The sequence below is a fragment of the Trachypithecus francoisi genome, unplaced genomic scaffold (genome assembly GCF_009764315.1).
Source record: "Trachypithecus francoisi isolate TF-2019V2 unplaced genomic scaffold, Tfra_2.0 Lachesis_group8, whole genome shotgun sequence".
In the NCBI taxonomy this organism is placed as follows: Eukaryota; Metazoa; Chordata; class Mammalia; order Primates; family Cercopithecidae; genus Trachypithecus; species Trachypithecus francoisi.
Genome location: NW_022681473.1, coordinates 7,600,699 through 7,619,600, shown reverse-complemented (window position 1 = coordinate 7,619,600; position 18,902 = coordinate 7,600,699). Strand labels below are relative to the sequence as shown.

Genomic DNA, 18,902 nt, shown 5'->3' with positions numbered 1-18,902 from the left:
CGCCCGGCCCAATTTTTAAAATTCTTTTCGTACAGATGGGGGTCTCACTATGTTTCTCAGGTTGGTCTTGAACTCCTGAGCTCAAGTGATCCTCCTGCCTCAGTCTCCCAGAGTGCTAGGATTAGAGGGATAAGCCACCACACCCATCCCCAGATTTACAATTAAAAAACTCTTACACCGAAAAACAAAAATAAAAATGTGGTAAAGCCAGTTATTTTATAGGTAAGAAAGGTGGCCGGGCGCGGTGGCTCAAGCCTGTAATCCCAGCACTTTGGGAGGCCGAGACGGGTGGATCACGAGGTCGCGAGGTCAGGAGATCGAGACCATCCTGGCTAACACGGTGAAACCCCGTCTCTACTAAAAAATACAAAAAAACTAGCCGGGCGAGGTGGTGGGCGCCTGTAGTCCCAGCTACACCGGAGGCTGAGGCAGGAGAATAGCGTGAACCCGGGAGGCGGAGCTTGCAGTGAGCTGAGATCCGGCCACTGCACTCCAGCCTGGGTGACAGAGCAAGACTCCGTCTCAAAAAAAAAAAAAAAAAGAGAAAAAAAAAAGGTGATACTCATAGATGTAAAGAATCTAGCTGGGTGTGGTGGGTCATGCCTGTAATCCTATCACATTGGGAGGCTGATTCTGGAGGATCACTTGAGGCCAGGAGTTCGAGAGCAGCCAGGGCAACAAATCGACCCCCGTCTCTACAAAGTAAAAATTAAAAAATTATCTGGGGGTGGCTGGGCACAGTGGTTCATGCCTGTAATCCCAGCACTTTGGGAGGCTGAGCCGGGCAGATCACGAGGTCAGGAATTCAAGACCAGCCTGGAAAGTCCAGGCTGCAGTGAGCCATGATTTCATCACTACTCCGGACTGGGCGACAGAGCGAGACTCCGTTTCCAAAAAAACAAACAAACAAACAACAACAAAGAAAAAACCTGCAAACTTTGAGATCAGCTAAGCCAAGCTAGACACTTTACAGATGAGAAACTCACTGAGGGCTGGAGGAGGGAAGAGGGTTGCCCACCTGGACCATAAAACTGAACTAGGGCTAATGTAATGCTCTTTCCATTATTCCAGGTCAAGGAGTCAGATCCTTATTCAAGCCCCAGCATTCTGATTTGCCAGGTCTGTGAAGTTTGGCAAGATTCTTTACATCTATTTAATTAATTTATGTATTTAGAAACAGAGTTTCACTCTTTTGCCCAGGTTAGAGTGCAGTGGCACCATTACAGCTCACTATAAGCTTAAAATCCTGGGCTCAAGGTGATTCCTTCTCCCTCAGCCTCTCAAGTAGCTAGGACTACAGGTGCACTACCACCTGCAGATATCTACACACACACACACACACACACACGTATGTATTTTTTGAGATGGAGTGTTACTCTGTTACCTGGGCTGGAGTGCAGCAGCCACTATCTCAGCTCACTGCAACCTCCGCCTCCTCAGTTCAAGCAATTCTCCTGCCTCAGCCTCCTGAGTAGCTGGGATTACAGACGCACGCCACTACACCCAGCTAATTTTTTGTATTTTTAGTAGAGATGGGGTTTCACCATGTTGGCCAGGCTGGTCTCGAACTTCTGACCTCAGGCAATCTGCGCACTTTGGCCTCTCAAAGTGCTGGGGTTACAGGCGTGAGCCACCCCACCTGGCTGCCAGCTAAATTTTTAAATTTTTTTAGAGATGGGTTTTTGTCATGTTGTCCAGGCTGGCCCCAACCTCCTGGGCTGAAGCCATCTCCCTGCCTTAGCCTCCCAAAGTGCTGGGATTACAGGCATGAGCCACCACACCCAGCCTAAAATTAGTTTTACCTGTTTCTTTTCACCTTTTAAAATGTGGCTACTAGAAAAATTAAAAGCACCTATGGGTCTCACTGTGTTAAGGTGAGACCCCACCCACTGGGCGGGGTGACTCCCACCTGTAATCCCAGCATTTTAGGAGGCCGAGACAGGCGAATCATGAGGTCAGGAGTTCAGGACCAGCCTGGCCAACATAGTGAAACCCCTACTAAAAATGCAAAAATTAGCTGGGTGTGGTGGTGTGCACGCCTGTAGTTGCAGCTACTCGGGAGGCTGAGGCAGGGAAAATCGCTTGAACCCAGGAGGCAGAGGCTGCAGTGAGCCGAGAACCAGGGTGACAAGAGTGAAACTGTCTCAAAAATAAATAAATAAATAAATAAAATGGCTATGCTTACTGGGTAGCTAGGAGTTTGCTGTTATCCTGTTCTGGGAATACTACCAGCAGTTTAGATTTCGGGAGATACCAGAGTACTGCCCCCTTTTCTTTCTTTTCCTTTTTTTTTTTTTTTTTTTGGAGACAGAGTCTCGCTCTGTCACCCAGGCTGGAGTGCAGTGGTGCAATCTCGGCTCACTGCAAGCTCCGCCTCCAGGGTTCCGGCCATTCTCCTGCCTCAGCCTCCTAAGTAGCTGGGACTACAGGCACTCGCCACCATGCCCGGCTAATTTTTTTGTGTGTGTTTTTAGTAGAGATGGGGTTTCACCGTGTTAGCCAGGATGGTCTCGATCTCCTGACCTCATGATCTGCCCGCCTCGGCCTCCCAAAGTGCTGAAATTACAGGCATGAGCCACTCGCCTGGCCCAAGCACATGCCATTTCAATGGCCTTGTGCTGTATAACTCCCACTCCCCTATTCTGCTCTCTGTTCCAGGCTCTGGTCATATTGGGCTTTTTTTTTTTCTTTTTTTTGAGATGGAGTCCTGCTTTGTCACCCAGGATGGAGTGCAGTGGTGTGATCTCAGCCCACTGCAACCTCCACCTCCCAGGTTCAAGTGATTCTAGTGCCTCAGCCTCCTGAGTAGCTGGGACAGGTGCCAGTCATCACTCACGGCTTATGTTTTGTTTTCAATTAGCAATAATCGCACCTCAGATAAACCTCATTGGCTATGATACTGCCACTGTGCAAAGCTAATGTTTTGTAATTTCAGTAGAGACAGGGTTTTGCCATGTTGGTCAGGCTGGTCTTGAACTCCTGACCTCAGGTGATCCGCCTGCCTTGGTCTCCCAAAGTGCTGGGATTACAGGTGTGAACCACTGCGCCTAGGCCATACCGGCTCTTGACTCTTCCTGGAACCAGCCAGATTTGCTTCTGCCCCAGCACTCTTCGACTTGTACTTTCTGGCTGGCATGATCTTCCCTCAGAGGATGGCTTAGTTCCCTTGATTACTCCAAGTCCTCATCACCATCTAACACGCTTATGTTTTATTATTTCTTGTCTGTCTCTCCCCACCATAAGATCCAAGAAGGTTGGGATTTCTGTCATTTTTTTTCGTTGTTCAGTGCTATATTCTTGGTGGTGTCCACATGGTAGGTGCTATTAACTGAACACGCAAGCAAATATTTCCCTGAGTTTGTCACGTCTATGTTTTTGATGTATGTCTGTCATGCAACAATCTTATTTACATATTCAAAACTGTTTAAAAAAATTTTTGAGACGGAGTCTCACTGTGTCGCCCAGGCTGGGGTGCAGTGGCCTGATCTCAGCTCACTGCAAGCTCCGCCTCCCGGGTTCAAGCGATTCTCCTGCCTCAGCCTCCCAAGTAGCTGGGATTACACGCATGCGCCACCACACCTGGCTAATTTTGTATTTTTAGTAGAGAGGGGGTTTCACCATGTTGGCCAGGTCCTGAACTCCTGACCTCAGGTGATTGGCCTACATTGGCCTCCCAAAATGCTGGAATTACAGGCGTGAGCCACCGCTCCCGGACTAAAATTTTTTTTAATAAGGCTCAACTTTTGCTTCTTCCAGAATTGGTTTTCTCATTTATTAAACTGTTTATTGTGAAAACCTTCAAGCATACAGTAGCGTCATTCCATTATTTCTTGATTGGGAATTCCATCAGGGCAGAGGCCTTTGATTTTTCACCGTCTGCCAGGACCTCAGCAACTCCAGGGAATGTTTCCAAAGAATGAATTAATGGCATGAGGGCTTCTCCGGGGCCTGCCTCAAGTCCCCTCGCGGTGCCCAGCACAGTCCCGGGAGCCGTTTGCCGACTCAAGGCGCCTGTCCTGGTTTCTCCCGCCAGGCCCGGCCTTCCCCTGTACACTCACGCGGCCACCTCCAGGCGCAGGTTTGGACAGGGCTTCCAGAATGGGAGGAGCCCTGACTTCCAATTGAATAAAGTTTTTCCTAGGAGCCCGCCGGTCCCAGCCCCACCCGGGCCAGAGGCCGCCTCACAGACTAGGCCTCTTTGCCGCCGGGGCCGCTCGCGCGCGTTCTCCTCTCTTCAGCCCTCCCTCTCCCTCCCAACCCTCCCCCCGCCACGGGCTGTGGCGGTTGGTCGTCCCTTTCCCACCCCCTCAGCTAACGAGCGGGCTCTAGGTCCTCTGGGATTGGCTGTGCTTGAGTGCATCTTCCCTTAGCGTTTCTGATTGGCCGTTGGACGCGCGGGATGCGGGTCCCCATTGGCTAGGCCAGGGCGCCTGCGCGGCGGGGTTCTCGGTCGCCAGCCATTCCTGGGGAGGACTGCCGCTCGTTCGGACGTCTTTCCTATCGCTGGAGGAGACGTCCCGGCTCTCCGGGAAGGCGGCTGCGGCGACAAAATGAAGATATTCGTGGGCAACGTCGACGGGGCGGATACGACTCCAGAGGAGCTGGCAGCCCTCTTTGCGCCCTACGGCACGGTCATGAGCTGCGCCGTCATGAAACAGTTCGCCTTCGTGCACATGCGCGAGAACGCGGGCGCGCTGCGCGCCATCGAAGCCCTGCACGGCCACGAGCTGCGGCCGGGGCGCGCGCTCGTGGTGGAGATGTCGCGCCCAAGGCCTCTTAATACTTGGAAGATTTTCGTGGGCAATGTGTCGGCTGCATGCACGAGCCAGGAACTGCGCAGCCTCTTCGAGCGCCGCGGACGCGTCATCGAGTGTGACGTGGTGAAAGGTAACGCGGAGGCGCGCTCGGGGGCGGGGGCGCGCTCGGGGCACTCTGCCTGTTAGCCACGCCCCTTACCCGGGGGTCGGTCACTGCGCGGTTGGGAGGGGTTGGGAAGTGCGCGGGAGCAGGCCGGAGGTGTTGGGGGCGCGTTGGGTAGAGCCACCCTCCTCCCCTGCGGTCCAGGAACCGTCCACCAAGTAGGAGGAAGCGGCTCTGGGTGGGTGCGGCGGCCACTGCGAGCCAAGCTACGGGGCCGGGGACGCGCCTGAGAGCCTTGCGAGTGTACCGGGGGCGCGCCTTCTCCTGGTCTCCTGGGCCTGGCACCCAGCGGAAATTGGGAAGTGACGGGCACAAGCCGGATCATGAAGCGGGGAAGATTTCTCCACTTCCCCACTTCCTCTCCAGACGTCGGTCAGAGCAAGGGAAGAGGGAAAAGGTGGGGGCTGACGCCCCCAAGGCCGCCCTCCTGTTCCCTCCCGATGAATGTGCTCAAGCGGAAGGTAACGGGGCCCTTGGACGTTTCTCGGGCTGGGGTCTGTTAGTCTTGTCTGGCATGGGTCTACTCACGGGCACAATTACACGTGGGTACGAGAGGGGCCCCTTCCGAATCACTTTGGCCTTTCAATATTAGGTAGGTTAGGCGTGGCAGCTCTGTGCTTTCCTCCTCCCTCAAACCTGGGATTTTTCTTTGGGCTCGATTTTACATTTGTCAACTGGAAACCCCAGCCTTTTGCATGTGCAAGAAAGTTTGTTTTATGAAGGCCCCTTCTGCGTAGTCTTTACGTGCCAAGCCAGTGCCCTAGGGCAGTGTCTTTCTTTCATAAGCTTGGTGACTTTGCAAGGGGGCATACTCTGGCTGAGGGGGTCCTGGGGAGGGGTCTGTGAGAGGTCTTCATTAAACAGAGGCTAAACACGATTTATTGAATCAGTAGTAGTCATTGCTTGAGTAGTCTAATCCTCAGGGCAGATCCCTATTGCCTTTTCTTCGAGAAAAATCTGTCACCATAATTTAAGCCTGACTAGGGACCCAGTTGACTTTTTCATAGCCTGAGTTTTTATTCCTTAAGCTCTTTTACATTGGCAAGGTTTGGTAGGACAGCCCTTGTGTATGTGGCCAGCCTCTGCTCCACTTGGGAACAGATCAGAGCTAACTTTGCCCTGTCATCTTGGAGGATGCAGCCTGGGAGTATCTGATGCCCTACTCCTGGTGGGTTCATACCTGCTCATACCCTGTGTGAGAAGTTTCAGGGATAGGAAATAAATGTAGGTGCAAGTGCTTATTTATCCCACCGAGATACTTCATTTGCTGTCCTGGAAAGGCACATCTTTGGGGCCATTCCTAGTCCTTTAAGTGGGGGAAATATAAAGGGTCATAGTGTCCACTTCTAGGAACAAGTCCTTGTTCTGCATTAATACTGCATTCTATTTTCCTCAACTCAGGTTATACACGTCCACGACTATCCGGAATCGGGCTTTCCTGCTGGGTGCTCTGAGGCAGGCTGTATGGTGCATGGATTTTTGCTTTTGTTTAGAGTAAAAGAGTGGGGGAGGGTCTCAGATTGGGTACTTGTCCAGCAAAACGATGGGGTATATGAGTCTCATGAGAGTTTTGTGTTTAATTGACTTACCAAGTTTCTTTTGTGGTTGTTAGGTAGGGTGGCTACTAGATTGAGAGTCTAGAGTCAAACATCTGAAGGGACAGTCTCCCTGGAACTCAAGCTCCTTGCTTGCTTTCGGGTGGTAGAGAATGCCAAAAATTTGCCTGAATTTGCTTGGGACCCAGCACCAAGTGACAGTGGGGGTGAAGAGCATAACTGCCCATGAATTTTTAGAACTCCTGGCTGACTCCTTGTGAGAGTTAGAGAGAGTTTTGTGCATTTTGTTCCTTTGTAAACATTTGGCAGAAATGCACTGACTTACTCAGGGAGTGGTGGTCAACTATTTGCAGTTATGTTGTGTAACAGAGCTCCTGATATACTTCGATGTAAGAGACTGCGGGAAAGATTTGAACATCATGTTCTCTACTGATGTCTTTCTATCTATTTGTGATGACGGAAAGTGAGGGTTGAAAGTTGGGAGTGTAGTAGAAGCGACTGGCTCTCTAAAGAGTGTGTTCATTTCTTGTGCTAGGAGTGGTCATTTGATTGAGTCTCCTCGTGTTGGCTGACAGGGCTTTGAAAAGCACAGAAGCTTGGTGTTGCATAGGACAACCAGCTCTGTTTTCTTTCACAGGAAAAAAAAACAACATAGTTGCTTGGTTACTCTAGGAGCTTAGATAGGATTTGTAGAACAGAAATCTCAATAGCAACAGTGGATTGTAACCACCCCACAGTTTCCTCCTATTAGGTGTTCAAAGATGAACAGCTTCCGGAAACGTGTACAGACTTGTGGGGAGATCTGAAAGACCAAAGAGGAAAATATCTCCTCTTCATTTTTGTGAGTGACTGTTTCTTCTTCCTATACAGAACTCTGTAGTTTGAAGTTTAAGATTTTTTCTTTTTTTTTTTTTTTTTTTTGAGATGGAGTCTCGCTTTGTCGCCCAGGCTGGAATGCAGTGGGAGACCTCAGCTCACTGCAAGCTCCGCCTCCCGGGTTCACGCCTTTCTGCCTCAGCCTCCCAAGTCGATGGGACTACGGAGTCGCTGGGACTACAGGCGCCTGCCACTACGCCCAGCTAATTTTTGTATTTTTAGTAGAGACGGAGTTTCACCGTGTTAGCCAGGATGGTCTCCATTTCCTGACCTTGTGATCCGCCCGCCTTGGCCTCCCAAAGTGCTGGGATTACAGGTGTGAGCCACTGTGCCTGGCCCTCAAGTTTAAGATTTTTAGTCTTAAGACAGGAGAACTTATTTTTCTGGATTCATTTAATTTTGGTACTGGAGGACTTCTTTTTTTTTTTTTTTTTGAGGCGGAGTCTTGCTCTGTCGCCCAGGCTGGAGTGCAGTGGCTGGATCTCAGCTCACTGCAAGCTCCGCCTCCCGGGTTCCCGCCATTCTCCTGCCTCAGCCTCCCAAGTAACTGGGACTACAGGCGCCCGCCACTCGCCCGGCTAGTTTTTTGTATTTTTAGTGGAGACGGGGTTTCACTGTGTTCGCCAGGATGGTCTCGATCTCCTGACCTTGTGATCCGCCCGTCTCGGCCTCCCAAAGTGCTGGGATTACAGGCTTGAGCCACCGCGCCCGGCCATGTACTGGAGGACTTTTGACGCCACCAGACCATTTGGAGATCTCTGTAAAACATTACTTGATAGTCCCAATGCAGTGATTTCCTTCAGAGTTTCCTTGAATTAGATCTCCAGGCAACAAGGTTCCTGGAATTTTTCAGATCTCTGGTTTTAATGGTCTTAGGAGTACCTGGGTTTCAGGACATCTTTAATATAGCTAGGTCTGTGCTTTGCCGCTTACTGTGATAGGGCGTATCACTATTGGATGTGGTTGAGTTAGCTGGGCCACCTATTCACACTTTCTCCTCCAATATCAGGCTTAGAAACTTCCTGATACAGTTTGGTTATAATTGTATCAGATGGATTTTAAAATTTCGTACTTATTTTTATATTATTTATATATTATTTTTTGAGACAGAGTCTCTCGTTCTGTTGTCCAGGCTGGAGTGCAGTGGCGAGATCTCAGCTCACTGCAGCCTCTGCCTCCTGGGTTCAAGCAGTTCTCCTGCCTCAGCCTCTCAAGTAGCTGGGACTACAGGCCACCACACTTGACTAATTTTTGAATTTTTAGTGCAGACAGGGTTTCACTATGTTGGCCAGGCTGGTCTCGAACTCCTAACCTCAGGTGATCTGCCTGCCTAGGCCTCCCAAAGTATTGGGATTACAGGCATGAGCCACCATGCCTGGCCTGGATTTTAAAATGTTTTGATCAGTTATGCAACTCATCTGGGCAGTCATTTGAATTATACATTGTGACACCTCAGTTTTCAATTTTCACCACTTGGTCTGGATGAAAACCACCTAAGGAGGGAAACAGACAATGGGATGTCCAAATGCTCTTGTAAGCCCGTGGAAGTTTTTGTCTTATTCTAGTGTCAGGAATTTGTGGATGGAATTATCTGGACTATTAGAATCGTTCCTTAATATTACCTCAGAATGTCTGGAGGCCCCTCCCCCGAACAAGTGCCTATGAGCTCCAGCAACTCTGCTTCCTTTCCACTTTGGGTCTTTCTGCTTGCCATCTCCAGGTGGTTTTGCCATTTCCAAGGATTACCTCAGCCTCTGCTTTTATTTTTAATGTAAAAATTTTTAAAAATACTTATTCATTCTTTTAGAGATAGGGTCTCGCTTTGTTGCTCAGGCCAGAGTGCAGTGGCATGATTGTGGCTCACTGTAGCCTTGACCTCCTGAGCTCAAGCCATCCTTCCACCTCAGTCTCTCAAAGTATTAGGATTACAGGAGGGAGCCACCATGCCTGGCCCAGCCTCTGCTTTTAAAGGGCTCTTAGGCCACGTGCTAGTTTTTAGTTTTTTGTTTTTTAGCTTACTCTACCCAAAGTGGAGATGAGAGATCACAGGACAACTTTAGTGCCTTATGGCTAGGCCGAAAGAAACACGTAGTTTTTCCCAAGTAGTAGATAAGGCTCCGGCCATGGGAGTGTTGAGGACAGAGTTGTGGTAATTCTTTTTTCTTTTTGAGATGGAGTTTCACCCTTTTTGCCCAGGCTGGAGTGCAGTGGTGTGATCTTGACTCACTGCAACCGCTGCCTCCTGGGTTCAAGTGATTCTCCTGCCTTAGCCTCCTGAGCAGCTGGGATTACAGGCACATGCCACCACAGGTGGCTAATTTTGTATTTTTAGTAAAGACGGAGTTTCACCGTGTTGGTCAGGCTGGTCTTGAACTCCTGACCTCAGATGGTCCGCCTGCCTCGGCTTCCCAAAGTGCCGAGATTTGGCGTGAGCCACTGTGCCTGGCCTCATTTTGTTCTTTTATCATCTCTGCCAGGTTCTAGGTTTGTGTGGCATTGTGTTTTGCTTGAGATGAAAGATAATATTCTATAGGGAAATACACCTCTGGTTATTTCTAGGTTTGAATAGTCATAATTCCTTATTCTGTAGCTGTTTATGTCTTACAGGGCACTTTTGTCTTTTCTCTTGAACCTCTTAACTTTGAGGTAGGTAGGATAGATTTGTTGGAGGAAATAAGTGGTAAGTTTATTTTTTTTTGAGACAGAGTTTTGCTCTTGTCACCCAGGCTGGAGTGCAGTGGCATGATCTTGGCTTACTACAACCTCCTCTTTCTCCTGGGTTCAAGTGGTTCTCTTTCCTCAGCCTCCCGAGTAGCTGGGATTACAGGTGACTGCCACCACACCCAGGTAATTTTTGTATTTTTAGTAGAGACTTGGTTTCACCATGTTGGCCAGGCTGGTCTTGAACTCCTGACCTCAGGTGATCCACCCATCTGGACTTCCTAAAGTGTTGGGATTACACGCATGAGCCACCGTGCTTGGCCAGTTTCTTTTCTTTTTTTTCTTTTTCTTTTTTTTTTTTTGAAATGGAGTCTTGCGGTGTCACCCAGGCTGGAGTACGGTGGTGCCATCTCGGCTCACTGCAACCTCCACCTCCCAGGTTTAAGTGATTCTCCTGCCTCAGCTTCCCGAGTAGCTGGGATTACAGGTGTGCACCACCACACCTGGCTAATTTTTGTATTTTTAGGAGAGACGGGGTTTCACCACATTGGTCATGCTGGTCTTGAACTCCTGATCTCATGAGCCACCGCACCTGCCTAAATGGTAAGTTTCCTAAGATAACAAGTCAGTGATACCTGTATCTGGAACTGAGACCATTGAATTCTTAATTAAGGATCACTTTTGTGCTATGCCACGCTTCTGACTTCTACTTATTGATTGTATTTTTTTCCCATTATCCTGAGGTTTGTGTCATTGTCTTCAAATCCAGGGAAATGACTTGTTCTGTAGGAGCAGCTAGATGGGCATCCCAGTACGAAAGTTTCTAAAAATGAGGACCCTTGTTTGGAGATTATTAAGAATGTTTCTTATCTTAGTATTGTCATCCAGGTAGCTCTTTGTTTCTTAAACTGATGTGACAGATAGCATCCTGGTACTTGGATGCTATCTGAGAGTAGCCACAGGTCGAGAATGGAGCTAAGCTCAGAACCCTATTTCCTAGGGGCAGGGTTCTCTCGTTCAGATTCTGCCTGTGCTATTGTGCTTTGTGAGTGTGGACTTGAGAATTTCTCTCCACTCCTTCACTACCTGAAGTTTTATCCTTCTGTGTGGTGGATAAGTATATAACTTTGAGACCAACATCCTGTCTTCTCCTACCCTACCACAGCTTACTCAGATCATAATGAGAGCTGCAGGGTTAACCTGCTTAGCAGAGCCTGTTAGCTGCAGTAATTGCAGCTTCATGCCTTATAGGTGAGAAAACAGATATTTCCTGTAAGCAGTCTGCTCTGTGAACAGAAGCCCAAGGTGTAAGGTATACCTCTGTCCCTTAAAGAGGAAACAGTGGAGGATGTAATGTGGTCTGGGACAGGGGGATTGGGCATAAACTCAGCCACTAGGCTTAGTTTCTATTCCCATACCTCGTTGGCTTACACAGGGTCCATCTTCTCTGCTTCTAAGCCTTAAGTTTTAGTCATATGACATGGTCCTGCTTCATACCTTGACTTCTCAGGGATAGATTGTGTAGCAAAGGGACATCGGAAGAGCTGTGATTCTGGTCCTGACTCTTAACACACTTTGAGTGGGGCAAGCCATGTAAAAACTCTGAGCATGTATGTGTGTCCATCTGTTAAATGGAGATAATGATTCTTTGCCCTGCCTACCTCACAGGATTGTGAGGCCCAAATGAGGTCCTCCCGTACCTGAGAGTGCCTTGAAAACTTGGGAAGTACTGTGAAAAAGCAAGAGAGATCATATTGGAACAATGTTGTGAACTGCTTGCTTATTGCAGTCTAACTCTCTTGCCTTAATTGGACATGGGCTGAGAGATGGGTCATACCAAAACGTGAGTGGTCGTTTCCAGTGTTTGAGAGTTAGGCTTCAACAGTGAGCTAGGCCTCAAAGCTGTTCGGTGAGCTTGGGTTGAGAACACTGAAGAATTGAGTGATCTAGGAACCCTTTCTGCATTTTGTTCTGCTGGTTTGTACTTACAGGAGATGGTGAAGAGTTTTATCCTGTGTTGCAGTTCATCTCTGCTCCTTCTCTCACCAGGAAGTTGGGTGAGGTGGCAGGGTTTGTAAAGGGGAGAATGGGAAGAAGGCTGTAGGCAAAGATGACTGCTTGGGACAGTCAGAAGCTTTGTTATATGGGAGCTACATTTTATGACACACTCCTGGAGAGGGTTTGGAGGCCGTGGAGGTAGCTGGCAACAGCTGGGTGCTGTTGTGTGTCCAATTTGGGACCCATCAGGTAGCATGCCCTGCCCCCCTAATTGCTAACCCTCTGTCTGCTGCTTTATCAGACTACGCGTTTGTTCACATGGAGAAGGAAGCAGATGCCAAAGCCGCAATCGCGCAGCTCAACGGCAAAGAAGTGAAGGGCAAGCGCATCAACGTGGAACTCTCCACCAAGGGTCAGAAGAAGGGGCCTGGCCTGGCTGTCCAGTCTGGGGACAAGACCAAGAAACCAGGGGCTGGGGATACGGCCTTCCCTGGAACTGGTGGCTTCTCTGCCACCTTCGACTACCAGCAGCTTTTGGCAACAGCACTGGTGGCTTTGATGGGCAAGCCCGTCAGCCCACACCACCCTTCTTGGTCGCGACCGCAGCCCTCTGCGCCGTTCACCTCCCCGAGCCTCTTATGTGGCTCCTCTGACGGCCCAGCCAGCTACCTACCGGGCCCAGCCGTCAGTGTCACTGGGAGCTGCCTACAGGGCCCAGCCTTCTGCCTCTTTGGGTGTTGGCTATCGGACTCAGCCCATGACAGCCAGGCAGCCTCTTACCGCGCTCAGCCCTCTGTCTCCCTTGGGGCTCCATACAGGGGCCAGCTGGCTAGTCCTAGCTCCCAGTCTGCTGCAGCTTCTTCACTCGGCCCCTATGGTGGAGCCCAGCCCTCGGCCTCGGCCCTTTCCTCCTATGGGGGTCAGGCAGCTGCGGCTTCTTCGCTCAACTCCTATGGGGCTCAGGGTTCCTCCCTTGCCTCCTATGGTAACCAACCATCCTCTTACGGCGCCAGGCTGCCTCTTCCTATGGGGTTCGTGCAGCTGCTTCTTCCTACAACACCCAGGGAGCAGCTTCCTCCTTAGGCTCCTACGGGGCTCAGGCAGCCTCCTATGGGGCCCAGTCTGCAGCCTCCTCACTAGCTTATGGAGCCCAGGCAGCTTCTTACAATGCCCAGCCCTCGGCCTCTTACAATGCCCAGTCTGCCCCATATGCTGCACAGCAGGCTGCTTCCTACTCTTCCCAACCAGCTGCCTATGTGGCGCAGCCAGCTACAGCTGCTGCCTATGCCAGCCAGCCAGCAGCCTATGCCGCACAAGCCACTACCCCAATGGCTGGCTCTTATGGGGCCCAGCCGGTTGTCCAGACCCAGCTGAATAGTTACGGGGCCCAAGCATCCATGGGCCTCTCAGGCTCCTATGGGGCTCAGTCGGCTGCTGCGGCCACTGGCTCCTATGGTGCCGCAGCAGCCTACGGGGCCCAACCTTCTGCCACCCTGGCAGCTCCTTACCGCACTCAGTCGTCAGCCTCATTGGCTGCTTCCTATGCTGCCCAGCAGCATCCCCAGGCTGCTGCCTCCTACCGCGGTCAGCCAGGCAATGCCTACGATGGGGCAGGTCAGCCGTCTGCAGCCTACCTGTCCATGTCCCAGGGGGCCGTTGCCAACGCCAACAGCACCCCGCCGCCCTATGAGCGTACCCGCCTCTCCCCACCCCGGGCCAGCTACGACGATCCCTACAAAAAGGCTGTCGCCATGTCGAAAAGGTACTGTATGCCCCCCCGCCTCTGCCCCCAGCTGGGGCTTAGGGCAAGGGGCTGAGGTTGGCATGGGAGGGAAATTGGAGGCATCGGCCCCTCCCTCGGTCTTCTCTTCTCTATTTCTGTGGGATGTCCAGAGGCCGAGGGGAGCAGTGTCAGTGAACTTCTCTGGTCACCAGGGTTCAGGTGGAGCATAGTGTTCAGCCTGGGGTGGTACCTGCTAGTCAGACCAGGCACACTGTCACCTGTCTAGGCTAGCCCAAGTGTCATTGGAGCTACTGCCTGCAGGACTGTGGCCCATATCCTTTCCCACTGTCTCAAGGATCCTTAAGCCTACTACGTGGTTGTCCTGGCTTTGGCAGGGATGGGGGTTAAAGAGTAGTCCCTTTGGCACTCACTGGCTAAAGGCAAGTTTATGAGGTGCGTCCACTCTGGGAAGTTGGGGACCTTGCTTTCATCCGCCGTTCTGTTGATAAACAACCAAGGTCTTTCTCTGCAGGGCCCAGGGGTGGAGATAGTTTGCTGTGGTGTGGGAATGTAGACCTTGGCCAGTTCAGAGGGGAGGACTTCAGTGGAGGGTTTGGTTTCCCACTGAGTTGAAGCCAGGCTTGATTTTTTTGGCCTGGATAGGGTGATGAGCCTTCTGACTAAAGGAGACCAATCTCTTGGAGACCAGTGTGATCACACCCTCCCTTTCCCCATTGGCATCTCCCCAGTGCCCACCTGGAGTCCTCCCCTCAATTGTCTCATTCACCAACTGTCTTCTTCTCTCGACTAGGTATGGTTCCGACCGGCGTTTAGCCGAGCTCTCTGATTACCGCCGTTTATCAGAGTCGCAGCTTTCGTTCCGCCGCTCGCCGACAAAGTCCTCGCTGGATTACCGTCGCCTGCCCGATGCCCATTCTGATTACGCACGCTATTCGGGCTCCTATAATGATTACCTGCGGGCGGCTCAGATGCACTCTGGCTACCAGCGCCGCATGTAGGGCCATCCTGGGATGGGGTACCACAGGGCGGGAGGGAGAAAAGAGGTGGTAGGGTTACAGATCCAGGTTATAACTACTCTGGCCCATACCTTTCCTGGTTGTGGTTTTTCATCCCCTCTACCATGTGGGCCTTCCCCAGGAGATGATCCTTTGAGTGTTCGGCAGTAACCTACTTTGTTCCTTCGCCTCAGCAGCAAATCTTGCTACTGGCTCTAGATCTGCGGTTTTCCCTCTACCCTGCCTCCCGTCTCCCCAGAATGGGAATTTCTTTTATGTTTTTATTTTTTTCCTGGCTCCTTTTTATTTTTGTGCGCGATATTTAAGGTCATCTGGATGGGGAAGCAACCTGCAGCTGAGGTCGCCGGCGCCTTTTTCTTTTTAGATGGGAAGGAGGCCAGGAAAGGGTTAGCTTAACCATTTCCTATGCGCCAAGCTGTGCCAGCAGTCCAGGGTACCCTGACTGTCCCTCTGTAGACTGTTGAGACTGAGTTCCTGTTGGGACAGTCAGTTGGCATGTATCCAAGTCCCTGCTGACCACTAATGTTCTAGCTGATGGTGAGCGGCACAGTCCCACTTCCCCATCTCCCCAAGTAGGTGGTGTTAGAAAACCTTAATTTTTTTTCCCTTTTGTATGGACTACAAATAAAACTTGGGGCAATTTGCAGTTTGGAAACCTGGTTGTCATTGTCTTGATTGCATTCAGTGTCAAAGCAGCCAATTTGACATCCAGGAATACATGATAGCTAAAGGGAAGGCAGTCAGAGAACCCAGGACTGGTGAGGAAAGGGGTTTGAATGTGGGAATTAGAAGGATTGCCCTGTGGCCCAGAAGGATTTAGCTTATCGTCGTCCTGCTAGCCTGCCATCTTTCAGACTGGAGTCCAGAGCAAGCGGCCTGGTCCTCAGCCCTCAACTTGAGTTAGTCACACCAAAATGCAGTAAATAATGCCCATTTTCCTCTGCCTGTGTCCCTCACTTTTCTCTAGTTCAGGAATAACCTGTGTTCCAATGGGATGGTTTTGGGGTTTGGCCTCTCAGGAAGTGGGGAGTGGGCTGCCGTGGTATTTACAGGCTAGTGGATCCTTTAGGCAGTAGGCTCAAATGAGTGCTGGGGCTGGAACCCAGAGAGGAACCAGTAGTGGAGTGGGGGTAATGGCATTGCCTGATACTGCCCTATGGTTGGAAGAAGGAAGGGCAGAGAAAACTTGAAGCAGGTATGGGGCATTCTGGTCGTATTTTGCCTGTTGAGCTGTTACCATGGAGCATCCTCTGTGTCCTGCCAACCCCTGCCATTATAGTAACTGGAAACTCCTTTCCCTATCCCTATCTGTTAAGATTTTCAGATGTCCTCTCTCTGGGTTTATATTTGAAGGTATAGAATCTGGGAAGGGGTGGGGTGCAAGCATAACCAAGTAGGGATGTTAGGGTTGGGTGGGGAATTGAGGACTCTTTTTATGCTTTTATTCTAGGGCTGGGGATTGAGGACCTGGGCAAAAAATATGACATTTCCAACCAGGGACAAGATGGAGGCTTGGGCTTAATGCTGGGTAAACGGAAGACTGGTTGAGTGGGATGATAATGGGAGAACATACTGCTCCTTTGGGAAAAAGGGCTTTAAAGTCTGGGTTTGGGAGCCTACTGGGGCAAGGCGACTTTGGGGAGGTGTACGTGTCAGTCAAGTGGAGGTCAGGTGGGTTGTCTTACGCCTCCTTTACTGGCTTCATGTGAACTTGCCTGTGACAGAGGATCTTGCCCTAGATGTCCTTTTCCCTCTTGCCATCGTGCAAAAGCATTCAATCTTATATGACTGTGAGTTCTTATTTGTGGATGCTAATTGGGGTAATCTCAGGGAGTATTGGGGGCCATGGCTCTTTGCCTTGCTTCTCTTTCTGCTCACTGCTTTGCTTTCAGGTGCTTAGCTGCTCCTTTTTATTTCTTTGCAGGACTGGGAAAGAATGGGAGGAGGATTTTGATAAGTTTCTTGTTTTCTGCGTGGTGAGAGGTTGGTCTGAGGGCCAAGCTAATAAGCCTACCTTTGGTTATTACCCTGGAAAATGGAGGGTCGATGGTAGGGTTATGATTGTGGCCTGCGTATTTGCAATTTTTCTTTGTCAATGTGGCTTTCTGTCATCTTCCTTTCTCTCCAGTGAGGGTTCTGCCACTGTCTCAATCCCTTGGTTCCTGCAAAAAACAGCTAAATGTGCTCTCAGGGCCCGTGGTGATGTTCTCTGTCACAGTCCCAGGTCTTGAAAGTGACCTGGTCCAGATGAGCGCTCTGCCTGCTTGTCATCTTTAGGTCTTGCTGCCTCAGCCCTCAGGCTCCTAACTGCTCAAGCCAGAAGGAGCTACAAAGCCAAATCATTTGTCATTTTTCTCTTGCAGATTGTTTTAAAATCTCCCTCCCCTCTTTTATTTTAATTATGTCACCTGTGTTAATCCTATAGCCTGCTGCTTTGGTTTGTGGATTGCTGATTTGAAGTTCTATAACTTGGGGAAAGTTGGGTTGAGTGAATGGGAGGACAGACATTGAATGTGTGTTTTGGAAAAATGGACTCTCTATCTTAGGATTATTCAACTTCTCCACCTATCACCTGTACAACTTGGCCTTCGTTGGAGAAGTTTTAGTTGGCTTATTCCTGGAACAAGACCACCTAGAGGCTTTTAGCCTTGTCACCCTGCCCTCTTCTGAGGTTTGGACCTTGTTTTAAATTCTGTGTGTGGTGGACTTGAGACCATTTCTTGTAATGGAGGTAGTGGGACTAACATTGAGGGGGTCAGCCTATCCAGGTAGGCTACTGTTCTAGTCAAACCCATCACTTAAATTCTGCCACAGTCTGTGCACAGACTGTTGGTTGATCCTCCAGGCATTTTGTCCTATTAAGCCAAATAGGTGGACATCATGGGATGGATGAGGTCATAATGAAAACAGATTTACTAGATTTATGGACCTAGTATACTATGTACATATGGAAAACTGAATTTTAAAATCTATAGGTACCTTCGAATAGTCATAAAGAGTAAAAGTCTATAGTTTTCTAGAAAATAATTCTTAAATCTGGGTTTCATGTCTAGATTTAAATCATATCATGTATCTGTAGTGCTTCCAATGTGGCCAGGTGTGGTAGCTGACACCTGTAATTCCCAGTGCGTTGGGAAGCTGAGGCAGGAGGATTGCTAGAGGCCAGGAGTTTGAGACCAGCTTCGGCAATACAGTGGTACCTTGTCTCTACAAAAAAAAAAAAAAAAAAAAAAGCCAGCTGTGGTGGCATGCACCTGTAGTTCTAGCCACTTGGGAGGCTGAAGCAAGAGAGAGGATTGCTTGAACTCAGGAGTTGGAGGTTATGATCATGCCACTGCACGTCAGCCTGTGTGACAGAGCAAGACCCTGTCTCAAATAAATTAAGAAACAAATGCCTTGCTCAGCTAGCTGAGGCAGGCTTTGGGCTGACCTTGAGGGATTTATTGTCTGCGAGGCAGGACCTACCTCAGTGAGCTAGTTTATGTAAATAATTATTGATAGGCAAGTGGTACGTAAGGAAGGAGAGAATGTGGCAGTAGTCCCAGGTAGTTAAAACTTTTTTTTTGGAGAAATGGTTTGATTTTAAAACCGACTTGGGGCAGGTGTCATGGCTCAGGTCTGTAATCTTAGCACTTTGGGAGGCCGAGGTGGTCGGGTCCCTTGAGTTTAGGAGTTAAGACCAGCCTGGTATACATGGGTAAACTTCATCTCTACAAAAAAAAAATTAGTCGGTCGTGGTGGTACGTACCAGTAGTGCCTGTAGTCCAGCTGAGGCTGGAGGATCTCTTGAACCTGGGAGATGGAGTTTGCATTGAGCTAACATCATGCCGCTGCACTCCAGCCTGGGCAACAGAGTGAAACCCCATCTAAGGACAACATAAAAACAACAAAAAAAAGTAAACTGACTTGGTATAGACAAGAGTGACTGTTGTCTCTTTAATCAGGTTTTTTCTTTTTGAGTGTCACCCAGGCTGTAGTGCAGTGGCGTGATCTCCACTCACTGCAAGCTCTGCCCCCCGGGTTCCTGCCATTCTCCTGCCTCAGCCTCCTGAGTAGCTGGGACCACAGGCACCTGCCACCACGCCTGGCTTTTTTTTGTTTTTTGTTTTTTTGGGAGACAGGGTCTCACTA

At 49.8% G+C, this 18,902-nt stretch overlaps 1 protein-coding gene and 1 pseudogene across 1 annotated transcript; one reads left to right on the top strand and one right to left on the bottom strand.

Moving 5' to 3' along the window:
• Positions 1 to 2,834: 2,834 nt before the first annotated feature.
• LOC117081929 lies at positions 2,835 to 2,917 on the bottom strand (annotated as a pseudogene).
• Positions 2,918 to 4,271: 1,354 nt separating this feature from the next.
• On the top strand, positions 4,272 to 15,426 carry LOC117081737 (RNA-binding protein 14-like). The gene is given in 7 exon segments (XM_033208059.1): positions 4,272 to 4,887; positions 12,313 to 12,540; positions 12,543 to 12,599; positions 12,602 to 12,769; positions 12,772 to 13,017; positions 13,020 to 13,773; positions 14,546 to 15,426. Coding segments are annotated over 7 exon segments (1,998 nt in total). The 5' UTR covers positions 4,272 to 4,550; the 3' UTR covers positions 14,754 to 15,426.
• Positions 15,427 to 18,902: the final 3,476 nt, after the last annotated feature.